This window comes from Notolepis coatsorum, assembly GCF_963971535.1.
Source record: "Notolepis coatsorum genome assembly, chromosome: 10".
Classification (NCBI taxonomy): domain Eukaryota; kingdom Metazoa; phylum Chordata; class Actinopteri; order Aulopiformes; family Paralepididae; genus Notolepis; species Notolepis coatsorum.
In genome coordinates, this window is record NC_140174.1 from 6352395 (window position 1) to 6371748 (window position 19354).

The 19354-nt window shown below is 45.1% G+C and overlaps 1 protein-coding gene across 1 annotated transcript in view; it reads left to right on the forward strand.

Annotated features, from left to right (window-relative positions):
- Positions 1-19354, forward strand: part of trrap (transformation/transcription domain-associated protein) — a gene marked incomplete at its 5' end in the record, with an annotated part of 245882 nt that overhangs the window by 23531 nt on the left and 202997 nt on the right. The window contains 7 exon segments of the mRNA XM_084322329.1: positions 686-1031; positions 2516-2613; positions 5328-5522; positions 6806-6997; positions 7772-7937; positions 8673-8929; positions 10901-11101. Coding sequence (XP_084178455.1) covers positions 686-1031; positions 2516-2613; positions 5328-5522; positions 6806-6997; positions 7772-7937; positions 8673-8929; positions 10901-11101 — 1455 coding nt within the window.

Here is a 19354-nt window from a genome sequence, read left to right on the forward strand (position 1 = left end):
ATCCGCGATTTTTCTTTTGTTCTAGATTGACTCAAGACCCATCAATTACATCATCCAACATTGTTTAAAGGACTAACACATTCCCCTTGACAGAATCGCTTCATATTTAGTCGTTATGGGCTTATGGCGCTATCAACATTCTGGCGCTATCAACATTCTCCCGGAGTGAGCCGGCGGAGTGATTATGTGATTCGGTTGTGGGCGGGTCCTGAGCCCAGGACCGTGGATTGTTGCCAATAAAGACGTGTAAATGGCCAATCAGAATCGAGAAATTTGCATGCCGTTGTATAATAGTAATATAAATCATATTAACAACAAATGTGTTCCATCTTCATGTCAGATGATTTTCAAAAAGGTGCATGAGCAAATATACTGCTGAATTTTTCACTCCATAAATTAATCTAGATTAATTTATTTTAATTCTTTAAATAATTAAAATTAATCTCAAGTTAAAGCATTCATTTTGACAGCCCTAATTATTATATATATATTATATTATTGTAAATATGTAAACAAAGTGCAACGACAAGCGTGGCTCTTTGGCCTAGACGTCACCGGTTGACTGCATAACTTCGTTGTGTTAAAATGAACACTGTCTCTCTCTCTTTCCCTTTCTCTCTCTCTCTCTCTCTCTGTCTCTCTCTCTGTCTCTGTGTCTCTGTCTCTCTCTCTCTCTCTCTCTCAGGTGTTTGTACTGAAGTTCCACACCATCGCACGCTACCAGCTCCTAACCATCTTCAAGAAGTGCAAGCCTCAGTCGGAGATGGGCGTCGTGGAGCCGGGGGCGCTGCCCGGCGTCCCCGCCACTCCCACGCCCTCCACCACCCCCGCCCTCCCTCCCCCCGGCCCGCCCACCCCGGCGGTCACCCCGGCGCCCCCCACCGCCCCCTCCACCGGCTTCGACCGGCCGGGGGGGGAGAAGGAGGACAAGCAGACGTTCCAGGTGTCGGACTGCCGCAGCCTGGTGAAGACGCTGGTCTGCGGGGTCAAGACCATCACCTGGGGCATCACCTCCTGCAAGGCCCCCGGAGGTGAGGGGGCGGGACACACCTCGTCTGTCCTGCCAGATCATTGGCCGTACAGGAAGATGAAGTGATATAATGTGATATTTATAAGGGCTTGATTGGCCCACGTTTTTTTAAGAACGACGATCTGAAGGTTCCCGTTTCGATTTCCTTCCAAATCACTGGATGTACAGGAAGATAATAATAATAATAATAATAATAATAATAATAATAATAATAATAATAATAATAATAATAATAATAATAATAATAATAATAATAAATAATAATAATAATACACTTTATTTGTATAGCACCTTTCATACAAGAATTGCAGCTCAAAGTGCTTCACAGTAGCAAAAAAAGACGGGCATAAAATGAGCACAAAATTGGCAGATCAAGAGCAATGCATAAAGTGCAGACATAAGATATAAGTACAATTGCATCAAAATGGAACATTAAATCGCATAGTTCTTCACGTTAGGATCTAACATCCCAATAGGCCTCTTTGTTTACGGTTTGATCAATTTAAAAATGGATAGTAATAAAAGAGCAAAATGGAGTAGACGGAACGTTTTTCTTCCTGTTTGATACCCACACAGTTTAAAACCTGTAATAGACAGAGTAATATAGTGCAGTGAAATAAATAGAATAGACAATAAATTATATATATATTAGCGATGTCCGATATTGGCATAAAAATGTGATATTGGAAAATATCGGTTTTAAATTTATTTATAATTTTTCTTTTTACATTTATTTACCCAGGCAAGCAAGTAAGAACAAATTATAATTTTATTTATTGTCAAAGTATGCATAATGTTGTGTTAATTACACAACAAGAGATATCTAATGTTAATTACCTGAAATTATTCCGTTTTTTGGGGGGAGGAAACCCTGCATGTATCGGTTGATATCGGTATCGGAAATTAAGAGTTGGACAATATCGGTTTATCGGTATCGGTAAAAAAGCCAATATCGAGCATCCCTAATATATATATTTATTTACAATAATCAGTGTCGATGTAATGAGTCTAGGCGGCACAGTGCATAAGAGGTAGTTGACAGGAAGTGCATAAAAATACATGAAGTAATATAATGTAGCTCTTGATATAGGCCCACGTTGTGGCAGTGGCTCAAGAGGTAGAGCGGTCGTCTGGTAATCGGAAGGTTCCCGGTTCGATTGCGGCTCCTCCCGGCAGCGTGTGAGCGAATCAATAAACGTGAGGCGATAAGTTGTAAAGCGCTTTGGATGAAAATATAAATGCAGTTCATTTAGCCGGTACATTTGCAACATTTTAGTTGTAGTTTTTCCTACAAAAATCATCGTTGTTGGTGTCGTCTCTGAGACAAAGAACACAAGGGTCTCGCTTCACACGTGCCTAGATCTCTCTACCACTCGTAACATATTCAAACGTGTTCCTGATCCGTGAACACAGAGTCACCGTGGCGTTCCGTCTTGACTCCTCGTCTCCCGTCTCTCCCGTGTGTTTCTCCCGCCGTGTCTCCAGAGGCCCAGTTCATCCCCAACAAGCAGCTGCAGCCCAAGGAGACTCAGATCTACATCAAGCTGGTGAAGTACGCCATGCAGGCCCTGGACATCTACCAGGTACGACTGTCCGCAGAGAGCCAGGCTGACCCACCAGGGGCCTTCGCTTTATGGTGACAGGGGGTGGGGGATGGGACCGAATATTCGAATAGTTGTTTCTGTTATTAAGATCGATTTAATTTTTTTTTTACAATCGAATATTCATGTTGTAAAAAAAATACAAATATTTATAATTTCTTTTTTAAATGCTTAATTTTTTTATTGAAGCTAACATTCTTATTTAATTCCTTTTTATATTTAGAGGCAGCCTAATTTTCATAGCCTAATTGATCAAAAAGATGCACATGCTACTTGTTGTGAAGGATCAGATTAAACCGAATATATATATTTATTTATGGATATATATTTAATAGTATTTGTATATCGTTTGATATCCCCTGTATATTCCTTGTACAATATACACTGAATATCCCTTTAGTCTACTAACAGCCCATAATAGTTTCATTCTACCATTGGACGAGAACCTGGCGCCAGCAGCCAAGCCCCTTGGTTCAAGTTCAATCGTGCCGACGAACATGTCGTTACAAGCCCGGTTCCGCGTAGGAATACGTCTGGCGAAATACGAATGGTACTATTTGTTCACAGCGCATATATATATGGCGCAAGTAAAGTAGAACTTTCTTTTTAGTCCATTAGTCCTTTACCCTCCAACCTAGTAACAGACGTGAAGCCTCACCCACGACGCACGTGTGGTGCAGTATGGCCTACTTGGCCTCAGAATAGGCATTGAGACATCGTGTGGATTAATAGTTGAATTGTCATAGTTTGGCACTATACCGTCGAGTGGGACGTATTTCTATTAAGTTAATAATAGTCTATTATGTATGGTGCATCGTTCGGTTAGAGTTATAAAGTGAGCAGTACCCCCATCGTTCCTGACGTTATCTGGTGCTTGCATCCGAGGAGCTCCGGGCCAGGACGAGTGGACCTGTACATTGGATTACTTTACCCGGACGACGGCGAGCCTTCCACGGCTTGGATTATCTACGTGCTTTGGGTGCTTTGATTATGCCATGGATAACAGCCAACACTGCTGAGTGTTGGAACTACCCCCCCGAGAGGAGTCCAGGTGAGACGGCGCTCTACCCCGAGTGAGGTCGCCTCACGTCTCTTCGTTGTGGACCGGCAGCTACCGTCCACCAGAGGGCCCAGCTGTATTCATCTGTGGACCGAGGTTCTGTGGGCACCGTGTTCAGCACTCTGAATTCTCCCAAGAAATCGTCGGCCAGATGGGATACCGCCAGCGGCTCTCCTAACCCCCCCCCCCCCCCCTACTGACTTACAACCAGCGGGACCCCCCTTTAGTGTATCCAGCTATAATCATTTAAGTACCATCGCTATAGTTCCCTAAAGAACCAGGTTGTATACTTGCTCCCTGCGTAACCAGAGATTGGACATTCAATGTTGATTTACCTACGAATACTCATTTGCCTTACAAGTGCATTTCAAATCATAAATGTCATTAAGTGAACGTAGGGCTGGGTGATATGGAAAAAAATCATATCGCGATAACGATATGATAATTTTATTTTATTTCTCGATATCGATAATTATCGAATTGTTATAAGTATAAAAAAAAAAAAAAAACATTTTTTTTTTTTTTTTTTTTTAACAGATGTATGTTTATTTTGCAGCAATTCTTTGTCATTGCCGCCATCTTTAGTGTTACATCCCCTCACACTCCAGTTCTCAGGCTGCAGCTGGTTTAAAAGCTAAAGTAAACCGGCTTCTCTGCTGGCTGTGGCTCCAGAGGAGTTGAACAGTTCTGGCTCTGCTAGTATATTTTCGATCTTTTGGCGCTTTTTTGGTGGACAAACCACCGAACATGTGCACCGTGACTCGTGACTGGAGTCTAGTTCTGCTAGCACACATAGCCTACTGTGTACAGACGGTTTCAAAATGTATTTTAAATTAGAAAGCAAACAAAATAAATGGACAAGAGAAAAAGAAATCTGAATTTGGTCAGTATTGTCATTTGGACAAGCAAAGCCATTACTTTAAGTTGCAGGCAAGAAAGACAAGTCTGTCCACTGTCTCTGTTTTAAAGTTTTAAAACTGCCCTGTTGCAGGAAAAAAAAAAAAAAAAAAAAAACGATTTTTCTATTTTTTTTAAATTTCGATATTCGATATCGATTATTAAAATATATCGCGATATTTATCGTTATCGTTATATCGCCCAGCCCTAAGTGAACGTTGTATATACCCTTTGCTATATAAAATATTCGATTTATACATTTGTGTGGACTTCGTTTCATCAGGTGGGAAAGTGTTCATCATATCTATATCATGTACTGGATGGCCAGAAGTTAAAGTACAAGCGGTAGTGGTTTAATGATACCATACTTATCAATACAGTCAGGGAATTGTACCCCTCAGTTACACTACTGTTTCTGTTTGTTTATTAAAGCTGGTTGATAGGCCAATGCAGTGCTGTTATTATAGGCTACGATGGTGAATGGTGTCATTTTGATTTATTGTCAGCTGATAAAAAAAAATATAAAAATAATTATAACCTTTTTTCTTTATATACTTTTGGGGGGGGGGGGGGGGGGTCGAATATTCGACATTATGAAACACGAATTTTCGAATAGCTTTTGCTAGGAAGTCCCATCCCTAGTGACGGGGGTGCCGTCTTATTGTTGAAACAACAATAGAGACAGATGTAGAAACAGCATGGTGTAACAGTGCCCCCCCCCCCCTCCCCCCCTGGCCAGGTACAGGTGGCCAACAACCAGCAGACCTACATCAGGGTGGCCAACTGCCAGACGGTGCGCATGAAGGAGGAGAAGGAGGTGCTGGAGCACTTTGCGGGCGTCTTCACCATGATGAACCCCCTGACCTTCAAGGAGATCTTCCAGACCACCGTGCCCTACATGGTGGAGCGCATCTCCAAGAACTACGCACTGCAGGTATACACGCACACACACACACGCACACACACACACACACGCATACAAGAAGAGACGTGCCACAAGAGGGTGCTATCGAGTCCCTGAAGCAAAAACAGGGTCAATGCAGCGAAAAGTGCTGTATAGAGCCATGATGCCGGGTCACATCTCTAAAGAAAAAACTAAATCAAGTTTCAAAAGACAATTGAAAAGGCATCTAGAAACCCAAAGATCGTAAGTTAATGACACATTTAGCACACGCACACACACACGCACACGCACACGCACACACACACACACGTGTGAGTGCGCCCTCATCAGTACGATTCATTCTTCTCTTTTATTTTCATACTACCGTAATTCCTCTAATAGTAACCCCGGCTTGTATTTGTTTCAACTGTAGCGGGTACCAGGCTTGTATTAGGAGGAGGCATGCATAAGAGGGAGGCCTATATTTCAAATTTTCAAACAGATCATAATGAATAAATCAACATTTTGTGTCAGTTTGAACCCAGTAAAATGTACTGGGTTCATTTATTGAAACCAAGTACTGTATGAAATAGTAAACAGTGCAATTACACATGGTCACTGGTCATTTCAACGTTTTCAAAGTGAAATCAAGTAACTAGCTCAGTATGCAGCTCAGTATATTAGTAACCCGGCTTGTATTAGGAGGCCGGCTTATAATTGCTTAGCTCAAGAGCGCACCCGGCCATTAATAGAGACCCGGCTTGTATTTGAGACCCGGTTACTATTAGAGGAATTACGGTACTTACCTTAAGATAATTGAAGGCTGTCATCTGTAAATCCATATACAAGTACTTTATTCTTATTTTATTATTATCATTATTTTCTTTCCAATGAAATGAAAATCCGAAAATAAGTGGTATATGATGGAAAATATGAAAGTCGATGCTTGAAGGAAAATGTACTTCGGAAATCAGTTTTCTTTTTATTTATTTACTGTAAAAGTCTTGTCGAATGTAATGTTCTGTGCTGACCCCAGGAAGACTAGTTGTTGTCATGCAACAGCTAATGGGGATCCTAATAAACTCAATAAACGCACGCACACACACACACACACACACACACACACACATGCACATTATATACACACGCATGCACACTTAAAATGCAGTTAGCTTTGAAGTGTTTCTAGACCAAATAAATGTCCCCTACTTCAAAAAAATACATGAATCATTTAAATTATATTACAAGTCATCGAGTAGCGGTTGAGTTTAAATCGCTACAGAGGGTATATTATTATCAACATTTCCATCTCTCTGGAACTGCGTTCTTCCCAGATCGTGGCCAACTCGTTCCTGGCCAACCTCTCCACGTCGGCCCTGTTCGCCACCATCCTGGTGGAGTATCTGCTGGAGCGGCTGCCTGAGATGGGCTCCAACGTGGAGCTCTCCAACCTCTACCTCAAGCTCTTCAAGCTGGTGTTCGGCTCGGTGTCGCTGTTCGCCGCGGAGAACGAGCAGATGCTCAAGGTGAATATATAGCGGCGCTGTACCTGGAAGTTAATAATCATCATTGTTTGTTTGCTCGTAGCCTATGTAGTTTATTTATCTTTCGTAAAACAAAACGGGGCTCGCAACTCACTTTTGATGCTCCAAAGGTGTTTTTAATTGTGACAAATAATAGCAGCAGATACAACGTTTCGACCCTAGTTCCGGTCTTTTTCCAAGTATGAAAACTTGAAAAAGGCCGGAAGGGTCGAAACGTTGCATCTGCTGCTATTATTTGTCACAATTAAAACACCTTGGAGCATCAAAAGTGAGTTGCGAGCCCTGCTTTGTTTTATGTACTACTGTTTTTACTAGGGATGTCCAATATTATCGGCCGATATTGGCATTAAAATATGATATCGGAAATTAACGCTATCTGTTTAAAAAAATTATTATTTTATTATATATTTCTTTACATTTATTTACCCAGGCAAGCAAGTAAGAAAGAATTCTGATTTTATTTATTGTCAAAAGTATGTATAATGTTGTGTTCATTCCACAACAAGAGATATGTAATGTTAATTACCTGAAATTATTCTGTTTTTTTGGGGGGGGGAACCCTGCATATATCGGTATCGGTTGATATCGGTATCGGAAATTAAGAGTTGGACAATATCGGTATATCGGATATCGGTAAAAAAGCCAATATCGAACATCCCTAGTTTCTACAGTTTGGCTCAGCACCAAGGAACGGAGGATGTGCGTTATTTATTTGTGTTCTGTTTATTTATCTTTCCCCATGTCTCCCCTCCCCAGCCCCACCTCCATAAGATAGTGAACAGTTCTATGGAGCTGGCCCAGTCGGCCAAGGAGCCCTACAACTACTTCCTGCTTCTCCGAGCTCTCTTCCGCTCCATCGGCGGAGGCAGCCACGACCTGCTCTACCAGGAGTTCCTGCCCCTCCTGCCCAACCTGCTGCAAGGTAACGGCTTCCATCAGTTCACCTCCGTCACTCGGGACAACGTGTTCTAGGTTGAGCTGCACGAGCAGTTGACCTAGAACCCAGAGTCTCTGTGGTGGTAGGCGAGTGCTTAGTCCTCTACACTACCCAGCCCAGAAGGTTTGGTGTGTTTAGGTACTAGGGAAATAGAGTTCCATGTCTTTGTGTGTAAGTAAAATGCATAAAAACTAGTTTTTTGAGAAAACGCCCTCAAAGTTCTGTATTGTAATTGTGATCTATGGACACAATCAGACAAAATGAATTAAAATAAACAACTAATTGTCTGTTTTCGATATTTTATTACCACTAGTTTGAAATAAGACAGTTTCTTCCCCTTCGGATGTATATATTTTTCTTATGATCGCTTTTTTTCTTTTTCTTACACAGTACTGTATATTTGTATGTTATGATGAATTGAAAATGGAGGACCCTGATGTAAACGAGACGAAAGTCTTTCTCTGGTCTGCATCCCCTTAACAATTGTATGTATTGAGCCGTACTGTATTGTACCCATTCTGCAATCTGTTAATAAAGTGTTCAATCAATCGAGGAAGCAAAATATAACAATCTCAATATCGTTGAGAAAAAAAAGCAAAAAGGCATTTTTCAGGGGTACTGTCTCGCCTTAAATGGTTCTTCATGTCCAGGATTCAGGATGTGCTTCTACCTCTCACCACGTCCATTGTGTCCCACGGTGTGTGTCCCCCCCCCTCCCAGGGCTCAACATGCTGCAGAGCGGCCTGCACAAGCAGCACATGAAGGACCTGTTTGTGGAGCTGTGCCTGACGGTGCCGGTGCGCCTCAGCTCCCTGCTGCCCTACCTGCCCATGCTGATGGACCCGCTGGTGTCGGCGCTCAACGGCTCCCAGACGCTGGTGAGCCAGGGCCTGCGCACCCTGGAGCTGTGCGTCGACAACCTGCAGCCCGACTTCCTCTACGACCACATCCAGCCTGTGAGGGCCGAGCTCATGCAGGTAAAGACCTCCTCTACGACCACATCCAGCCTGTGAGGGCCGAGCTCATGCAGGTAAAGACCTCCTCTACGACCACATCCAGCCTGTGAGGGCCGAGCTCATGCAGGTAAAGACCTCCTCTACGACCACATCCAGCCCGTGAGGGCCGAGCTCATGCAGGTAAAGACCTCCTCTACGACCACATCCAGCCCGTGAGGGCCGAGCTCATGCAGGTAAAGACCTCCTCTACGACCACATCCAGCCCGTGAGGGCCGAGCTCATGCAGGTAAAGACCTCCTCTACGACCACATCCAGCCCGTGAGGGCCGAGCTCATGCAGGTAAAGACCTCCTCTACGACCACATCCAGCCCGTGAGGGCCGAGCTCATGCAGGTAAAGACCTCCTCTACGACCACATCCAGCCCGTGAGGGCCGAGCTCATGCAGGTAAAGGCGCCGCGCTGGGGGGCGTTATTATTAGGGATGTTCGATGTTGGCTTTATTTTTTATTTTTTTTATACAGATATCCGATATACCGATATTGTCCAACTCTTAATTTCCGATACCGATATCAACCGGTACCGATATATGCGGGGTTCCCCCCCAAAAACACAACATTATGCATACTTTTCACAATAAATAAAATAAGAATTTGTTCTTACGTGCTTGCCTGGGTAAATAAAGGTTAAATAAATGTAAACAAATATATATAACGTTTTTTTGAAAACCGATAATTTCTGATATTACATTTTAATGGCCGATAATATCGGACATCCCTAGGCGTTGTTATCATTATCATTACAGGGCCGAGCTCATGCAGGTTAAGTAAGTAAGTAAAGTTTATTTATATAAGGCGCCATGCTGGATTTCATCATCACAGAGGTTGAGGGAAGTGGGGTCTACTACACGCTGTCCTGCTGCCTCCAAGATGTATTATTTATTAACCCATGATAAATAATAGACATTTCGAGCACCGTACAGCGTGTCTGGACTCTACCGCTTCCTCCCTCCTTGTCTCATCTCCTTCCAAGCACCTGTCTACTGTTATTATTATTATTTATTATTATTATTATTATTATTATTATTATTATTATTATTATTATTATTATTATTATTATTATTATTATTATTATTATTATTATTATTATTATTATTATTATTATTATTATTATTATTATTATTATTATTATTATTATTATTATTATTATTATTATTATTATTATTATTATCATCATTATCATTATTATCATCAATCTTCAGCCAAATCACCGGAAATGATGCTCTCTACCCCACTTGTGCCTCAACTAAACACGTACAGAAATCAGCTCATATTAATAGTCCCTGTAGTCCCAGTTTCTGCAAGGATCAGCTGTTGCGATAAGCTAAGGAGCTGCATGCTCCTCTTGGCTCCCTCTTACGTCAGGATGGTTCCCACTCGTCCTGGAAGACCTTGACATTCAGAGACTAGATTTCCAGTCATGGATTAAAATGACCAAATATTCTGGGGGAAAAACAATGTTGTCCTGAATTTTTTTTATTATTGTATTTTAGCACCTCACTCAAATTGCCACCCAATGTGGGGCTCGCAGGCCAAGTTTGGCCCACGCTCCCTTTGTTTGCGCTCTCTCTCTCTCTCCTGCCGATTAAAATCAGCAGCTCTTCCTCGTCATTGATTGCCTGTAGCTGCATTTGCGCCGCGGTGTCGTCTTTCTCCTATCCTTTGGAAACTAGCGTCAGCTCAAAGCACAGAACCGGACGAGACAAGTTATTCCGCTAGCGAAAACAACGATAACACTTCCGGTCGGGGGGGTTTCGAAATAAAAGAGCGACGTCTAAAACAGGAAAGACATTTATTTTGTACATTTGTGGCACGCACTTATTTCTTGAGACGATTTCGTTTTTACGGAAAACAAGAAAAAAAAATTACGAAAAGGATCGGATCCGTCTTCGTCTGGACAAGGCCTCACTCTCCCCCCCCCCCCCTCCCCCTCCAGGCGCTGTGGCGCACCCTCCGTAACCCGGCGGACACCATCTCCCACGTGGCGTACCGGGTGCTGGGGAAGTTCGGCGGCAGCAACCGGAAGATGCTGAAGGAGTCCCAGAGGCTGCAGTACGTGGTGACGGAGGTCCAGGGGCCCAGCATCAAGGTGGAGTTCACCGACTGCAAGGCCTCCATACAGCTGCCCATGGAGAAGGTAGGACCAGCGCTCTCCCACCGGCTCAGAGGGGCTTGTTAGGGGGTAGGACCAGCGCTCTCCCACCGGCTCAGAGGGGCTTGTTAGGGGGGTAGGACCACCGCTCTCTCACCGGCTCAGAGGGGCTTGTTAGGGGGTAGGACCACCGCTCTCTCACCGGCTCAGAGGGGCTTGTTAGGGGGGTAGGACCACCAGCTCTCTCACCGGCTCAGAGGGGCTTGTTAGGGGGCAGGACCACCAGCTCTCTCACCGGCTCAGAGGGGCTTGTTAGGGGGTAGGACCAGCGCTCTCCCACCGGCTCAGAGGGGCTTGTTAGGGGGGTAGGACCACCAGCTCTCTCACCGGCTCAGAGGGCCTTGTTAGGGGGGTAGGACCACCAGCTCTCCCACCGGCTCAGATGGGCTTGTTAGGGGGGTAGGACCACCGCTCTCTCACCGGCTCAGAGGGGCTTGTTAGGGGGTAGGACCACCAGCTCTCTCACCGGCTCAGAGGGGCTTGTTAGGGGGGTAGGACCACCAGCTCTCTCACTGGCTCAGAGGGGCTTGTTAGGGGGGCAGGACCACCAGCTCTCTCACCGGCTCAGAGGGGCTTGTTAGGGGGTAGGACCACCAGCTCTCTCACCGGCTCAGAGTGGCTTGTTAGGGGGTAGGACCACCAGCTCTCTCACCGGCTCAGAGGGGCTTGTTAGGGGGGTAGGACCACCAGCTCTCTCACCGGCTCAGAGGGGCTTGTTAGGGGGGTAGGACCACCAGCTCTCTCACCGGCTCAGAGGGGCTTGTTAGGGGGGTAGGACCACCAGCTCTCTCACCGGCTCAGAGGGGCTTGTTAGGGGGCAGGACCACCGCTCTCTCACCACCTCAGAGGGGCTTGTTAGGGGGGTAGGACCACCAGCTCTCTCACCACCTCAGAGGGGCTTGTTAGGGGGGCAGGACCACCGCTCTCTCACCACCTCAGAGGGGCTTGTTAGGGGGTAGGACCACCAGCTCTCTCACCGGCTCAGAGGGGCTTGTTAGGGGGGCAGGACCACCAGCTCTCACCGGCTCAGAGGGGCTTGTTAGGGGGGTAGGACCACCAGCTCTCTCACCGGCTCAGAGGGGCTTGTTAGGGGGGTAGGACCACCAGCTCTCTCACCGGCTCAGAGGGGCTTGTTAGGGGGGTAGGACCACCAGCTCTCTCACCGGCTCAGAGGGGCTTGTTAGGGGGTAGGACCACCAGCTCTCTCACCGGCTCAGAGGGGCTTGTTAGGGGGGTAGGACCACCAGCTCTCTCACTGGCTCAGAGGGGCTTGTTAGGGGGGTAGGACCACCAGCTCTCTCACCAGCTCAGAGGGGCTTGTTAGGGGGGTAGGACCACCAGCTCTCTCACCGGCTCAGAGGGGCTTGTTAGGGGGGCAGGACCACCAGCTCTCCCACCGGCTCAGAGGGGCTTGTTAGGGGGTAGGACCACCAGCTCTCTCACCGGCTCAGAGGGGCTTGTTAGGGGGGTAGGACCACCGCTCTCCCACCGGCTCAGAGGGGCTTGTTAGGGGGGTAGGACCACCAGCTCTCTCACTGGCTCAGAGGGGCTTGTTAGGGGGGTAGGACCACCAGCTCTCCCACCGGCTCAGAGGGGCTTGTTAGGGGGGTAGGACCACCGCTCTCCCACCGGCTCAGAGGGGCTTGTTAGGGGGGTAGGACCACCAGCTTTCTCACCGGCTCAGAGGGGCTTGTTAGGGGGGTAGGACCACCAGCTCTACCACCGGCTCAGAGGGGCTTGTTAGGGGGGTAGGACCACCAGCTCTCTCACCGGCTCAGAGGGGCTTGTTAGGGGGGTAGGACCAGCGCTCTCTCACCGGCTCAGAGGGGCTTGTTAGGGGGGTAGGACCACCAGCTCTCTCACCGGCTCAGATGGGCTTGTTAGGGGGGTAGGACCACCAGCTCTCCCACCGGCTCAGAGGGGCTTGTTAGGGGGGTAGGACCACCAGCTCTCTCACCGGCTCAGAGGGGCTTGTTAGGGGGGCAGGACCACCGCTCTCTCACCGGCTCAGAGGGGCTTGTTAGGGGGGCAGGACCACCAGCTCTCTCACCGGCTCAGAGGGGCTTGTTAGGGGGGTAGGACCACCAGCTCTCTCACCGGCTCAGAGGGGCTTGTTAGGGGGGTAGGACCACCAGCTCTCTCACCGGCTCAGAGGGGCTTGTTAGGGGGGTAGGACCACCAGCTCCCTCCCACCGGCTCAGAGGGGCTTGTTAGGGGGGTAGGACCACCGCTCTCTCACCGGCTCAGAGGGGCTTGTTAGGGGGGTAGGACCACCAGCTCTCTCACCGGCTCAGAGGGGCTTGTTAGGGGGTAGGACCACCAGCTCTCCCACCGGCTCAGAGGGGCTTGTTAGGGGGGTAGGACCACCAGCTCTCTCACCGGCTCAGAGGGGCTTGTTAGGGGGGTAGGACCACCAGCTCTCTCACCGGCTCAGAGGGGCTTGTTAGGGGGGTAGGACCACCGCTCTCTCACCGGCTCAGAGGGGCTTGTTAGGGGGGTAGGACCACCAGCTCTCTCACCGGCTCAGAGGGGCTTGTTAGGGGGGTAGGACCACCAGCTCTCTCACCGGCTCAGAGGGGCTTGTTAGGGGGGTAGGACCACCAGCTCTCTCACCGGCTCAGAGGGGCTTGTTAGGGGGGTAGGACCACCAGCTCTCTCACCGGCTCAGAGGGGCTTGTTAGGGGGGTAGGACCACCAGCTCTCTCACCGGCTCAGAGGGGCTTGTTAGGGGGGTAGGACCACCAGCTCTCTCACCGGCTCAGAGGGGCTTGTTAGGGGGGTAGGACCACCAGCTCTCTCACCGGCTCAGAGGGGCTTGTTAGGGGGGTAGGACCACCAGCTCTCTCACCGGCTCAGAGGGGCTTGTTAGGGGGGTAGGACCACCAGCTCTCTCACCGGCTCAGAGAGGCTTGTTAGGGGGGTAGGACCACCAGCTCTCTCACCGGCTCAGAGGGGCTTGTTAGGGGGGCGTGACGATCTCCGTACGGAATCATTCACAGAGTCTGCGATTCTGCTTCTCTTCCCTTGGTCTGTTGTTATGTCTGTTGTTTATCTCAGTTTAATGGGTGGTATGGTACAGCTACTGGAATTAACATGCTGTTTAAGGCTCACCTTCATTTTTGAGAACTTTGAAATACAAATTGTATTTTTCTGAGCCAAACCTATGCGTGTATACATATATATATATATATATATATATATATATATTAAGGCTGTCAAATATATCGCGTTAATATCGCGTTAACTCCCGATTCTATTAATGCCACTAATTTTTTTAACTCAAGATTAACTAAAAAAAAAAAAAAAAAAACATTTTTTTTTTTTTTTTTTTACTAGACTTCACTCAGGTGTATTATTGATGCTCTCATTGATACTATGTTTGTTTCTGAAGTGTGTGTGTGTGTGTGTGTGTGTGTGTGTGTGTGTGTGTGTGTGTGTGTGTGTGTGTGTGTGTGTGTGTGTGTGTGTGTGTGTGTGTGTGTGTGTGTGTGTGTGTGTGTGTGTGTGTGTGTGTGTGTGTGAGATATAGAGAGAGAGGGGGGTGAGAGAGATGAGGAAGGGGCAAAAGAGAAAAAGAGCTGGGAGAGTGTGTGTGTGAGGGAGAGAGGGGGGTGTGTGATTAATCAGCCCTTGTGTGTGTGAATGTAACAAGTTCCTAACGTTTTCTTTCCCCTATTATTTCATGCACACTTTATTCATTGTTTTAAATTATTATTTTCTTTTAAGTTATTTTGTGCATCACTCTGTTTTGAATTTGATGCAAATTTGCAATGCATGAGGGTCATCCTTTTGTGTTAAATGGCTGCACAAAGCAAGCATTTGTTGACTCGCATGTTGATAAGAGTATTAAAACTTGGAACTTGAAAAAGATCTGTTTAAGGTAAAAAAAAAATTAAAAAAAAATGCGATTAATTTGCGATTAATCGCGAGTTAACTATGGACAATCATGCGATTAATCGAGTTAAATATTTTAATCGTTTGACAGCACTAATATATATATATATATATACACAAACTTCCCACCACACTTTGGCCAGGTTTCCTATCTTTCGCCGTCGACTATAAACACACTTCTTCAATCAATATCTGAAAAAATTATTAAAAATAATAAGAAACATAATAACCTTCTTACTGTCTTCTACTGTCATGCACTCTTCCACTAAATGATCTTCCTTGTCTATATTACTACCTACTATACCAGGGGTGGCCAACCAGTCAGAGACTAAGAGCCACAAAAAAATTACTGTGGTACCACAAAGAGCCACACCATATACCAGCGTTTCTCAACTTTTTTTTCAGTCACGGCACCCTTCATGTGTTTATAGGTCTCACCCTCTGGCCTCTGAAGTTGCTAATGTCTTTTTTATTTGGGCCTCACAGGGTTAAAAGTACCCTGTGAGACCCACGGTTGCAAAATTACAAAATCACTTTTAGCCATTTAAAAAAATAATGTTTATTTAAAAAATGTTAAAGGGGAACTATTTTACTATTTCTTTCACTATTTGGGCACTTTACACAATTCCTGTGAGTCTATGGAACACCTAGGTTTTTTTCAAAAAAAAATGCATTGTTTTGTATTTCTAATCAAGTACTAAAAACCGCATTTTTCTACCTCAAGATCTTAAGCCGTTTTGAGGCTGGGCTCCAACCACTGTGTGGCCTGGTGCCAACTGCCACATCAACTGCCACATTATTATGCAGCTGAGAAATCTCTGACATCACAGATATGCACATTTTCAGATGACTCAGTTCAGTGAGGGTGAATATTGTGAGAGGAGAATTGGAAGAATTCGCCAATATGAGAATTAGAGACATATATCCTATTAATATAAGTCCACATAGCTAAGAAACAATGGTAAACACTGAAAAAGCCATTTATAAGATAGTTCCCCTTTAAGCACATGTATAGTCAATTGGTCCTGTTGTTCAGCCTCACAATGCTATTTGATAGTAAATGTGTTTATATGTCCCACCCTCTGGCCTCTGAAGTTGCTAATTTCTTTTTAATGTGGGCCTCACAGGGTTAACCTCTTAAGCCCAAGATATACAGTAAAAGTGTATATTTTCAGCATTATGTTTGTTTACCAATTATTTTAACTGTTATTAGTGAAATATAAGATTATAGAAATCTCAGGGCATTGAGTCGGAAACCGGCGCATATTGACAGGAGGAAGTGGCACAGCCAAAAGTGAGTAGTCTTTTGAAGGAAGAGACTCAGGGCTTTCAAATTTCGAAAAACTACCCTACCCAGCTCACACCAGCCCCTGTCAATCATCTGACTTCTGGATTTACTTTTTAATTTCTCTTATTTTTTGGGATTATCTCCCACAAACCTGAACGTTATTGCCATAAAACAGAACGCAGTTAGTTTCTCTACCTTTCTGTGAACGTCTTGCAAAAAACGGTGTTGCAATATGATGAAAAATGGTGGAGAAATTTACATTATAAAAAAGATGGCAGAATTCAGTACTGTATCTACAAAACCTTCTGTTTAATCATCTTCCCTTTATTCATTTGCTTAGATTTTTCAGGTCTGGTCAATTTTAGCATGGTGTTATTTACAGTCAAAGATAATTTTTTCTTTTTAAATAGAATTGATATTCTCCTTTGGTTCATTACAATTTACTCAAGCCTAGTAACAGACACACTATTTCTGACACTGATCCATATATGTCCCTAGATTCAGATACCAAGAACATGCAAATGGACCATTTAAATGTTTTTTGTAAATGTTTATTCTACGTCCTTATGGAATGAGTGACATAAAAAAAATTTTTTTTTTTTTTTTTTTTTTTTTATGGATGGAAGAGCCGCACATTGACGGGCAAAGAGCCGCATGCGGCTCGCGAGCCGCGGGTTGGCCACCCCTGTACTATACTAATAGTCTTTACTGCTATGCACTCAACACTGCAGCGCCCAAGTTTCAACACTGTTTGATGAACATTGTTACTCAGCTGAAAGAGTTGTGCCCTTCCTGATGACTTGTCGTACAGAAAGGTGCAAGCGATTAAACAATTAATCTAATCATTTATTACAAATCTATTAATTGCATATCTAGATAACCTCTGTCTAAACACACAGTTTGGCCTACGTTTGACACGTCAGACCCATGGAACGTACGCAGGCTAGCTCTCCATCGCGTCTATAACTCGCCGGTGGAAATGGTCATCGACGAAGTCAACTTGACTCACCGTGGTGATGCCATGGGGTCTCGTCTCTCCCACCACGGTGGATTCCTGGCGCTGTGAATACATTAAAGTACAGGAAAACGACGATTCCCTCCATGTGTCTGTGTGTTACCAAGGCAACGGGCTGTCGACGTGCCATCAGACAGCGGCGTTTATATAAAAGATTAAAGTTGCCTTGCTGCTGCTGCTGCTGGTATAGAGAAGGGCACATGTACTCTCATGTAATAATCACAGAGCCAGCCGTTCACAGCAGCACAGATAGAATCTGAACATGTATGTCTGGTTGGAAGTCTTGCTGCATATCTTACTGTCTTACTGCATATCTCTCCACTTGCTTTTCCTGTGATATTGGAAACAGGGCTGACAGCCACCGGCCGCTGAGTGCAACATGGTGATTTATTTGAATCCACTGGTATATACTCTGCAGTTACATCACTGTGACTAGTAGTGTTTAAATTATTCTTTATAATAATCACATGATCTGCTTAATGAGGGGTTCAGGCTCTGGGGAGGAATAGTGAGGAAGGGGTGGGTGAGGATGTGAATGGATCAAACGTGCAAAACATTTCAAATCGTAATTAATGTCCAACATACATAAATAATACAACATGTATATATATATATAAAAGTATATAGTACCTTTTTTTTATAGGAGTAGCCCATAAGTCGACCCCCTCAACAGTGATATCATCGTCCATCGCAATGTTTCACTGGATACCTTCCGGGGCTGATTGGGTGATGCCCTTGGTTGGTTGTAGACTGTTTGAGTGTTTAAAAATATATCTCTTTTGGTTGATGATTTTGACCCACGATCCACTTTGTAGGGCTGCACGATTTTGGAAAATAATCTAATTGCGATTATTCTGACAGATATTGCGATTGCGGTTTGCGATGCGATTATAACATATTTTTAATTTTTTTTACAAGAAGCATGTTGCTGCTTTCTGTAGTCGGGTCCCAACTGCAAAATTACTGTATTACCCTGTATTATACACTTTTACTATCATGTAGACTATTCTGCTTTGTGTTTACATGTGATGTATTGTATACATGCACATTTATTATGTTCTTGTGTGATGTATCGCACATTTTATTGCTGTGTGATGTATTGCAAATGTTATTGCTGTCATCTTGGCCAGGTCTACCTTGCAAAGGAGATCTTGTATCTCAATGGGACTTCCTGGTTAAATACAATTTTTTTTTTTTTTTTTTTTTTTTTTTTTTTTTTTTTAATTGCAGGCTTGGCGATTTGATAATTGCATCATTCCAAATCGCGATTTCGATTAAAAAACGATTAATCGTGCAGCCCTACCACTTTGTGTCCCGTTTTAATAACCCTTTCACTGCCACACTACCAAAGCCGTTAACCATTTCACTGCGACAATACACAGAAGGTTAGCCCTTTCACTGCCACGCAACAGCCGGTTAATAACCCTTTCACTGCCACACGACAGACGGTTAACCCTTTACTATCACACAACCGACGGCGACCCGTCGGTTGTGTGATAGTGAAGGGTTGACCTTCTGTCATGTGGCACTGACCGAGGGGAAGCAACAGCTGTGGTTTTGGAGGATCGGGAAAAGAGGGGGCGGGGTTTGAAACGGGTTGATTAATTAAAAATCCCAGACGGGATATCAAATTGTTTTCCAATGAACTGCAATGGGTACAACGTGATGTATTTATGTTTTTTTTTAATTTATTTATTTTTTATCTTTTCCCCCCTCCGTTTTTCTCCCATCCCAATGTTAGTCGTTATGCCAATTCCCAATCCCCTTCATGGTCGCTGCGCACTTACCCCCCACAGTCGGTCTGGGAGAGTGGAGGCTATCACGTGCTTCCTCCGACACACGTGTAGCCAATCAACCGCTTCTTTTCACCTGGCAGCGCGAACTCTCACTGAGAGGGCGTAACGTGTGGAAGGATCACACTACCCCCCCCTTAGATCCTTTCCCTCGCTGAGCAGGCGCCCCGACCGAACTGTAGGAGTCGCTGTTTACAACGACCAGGACCCACCCACCAGCTTTCCCACCTGCTAACACTGCCAATTGT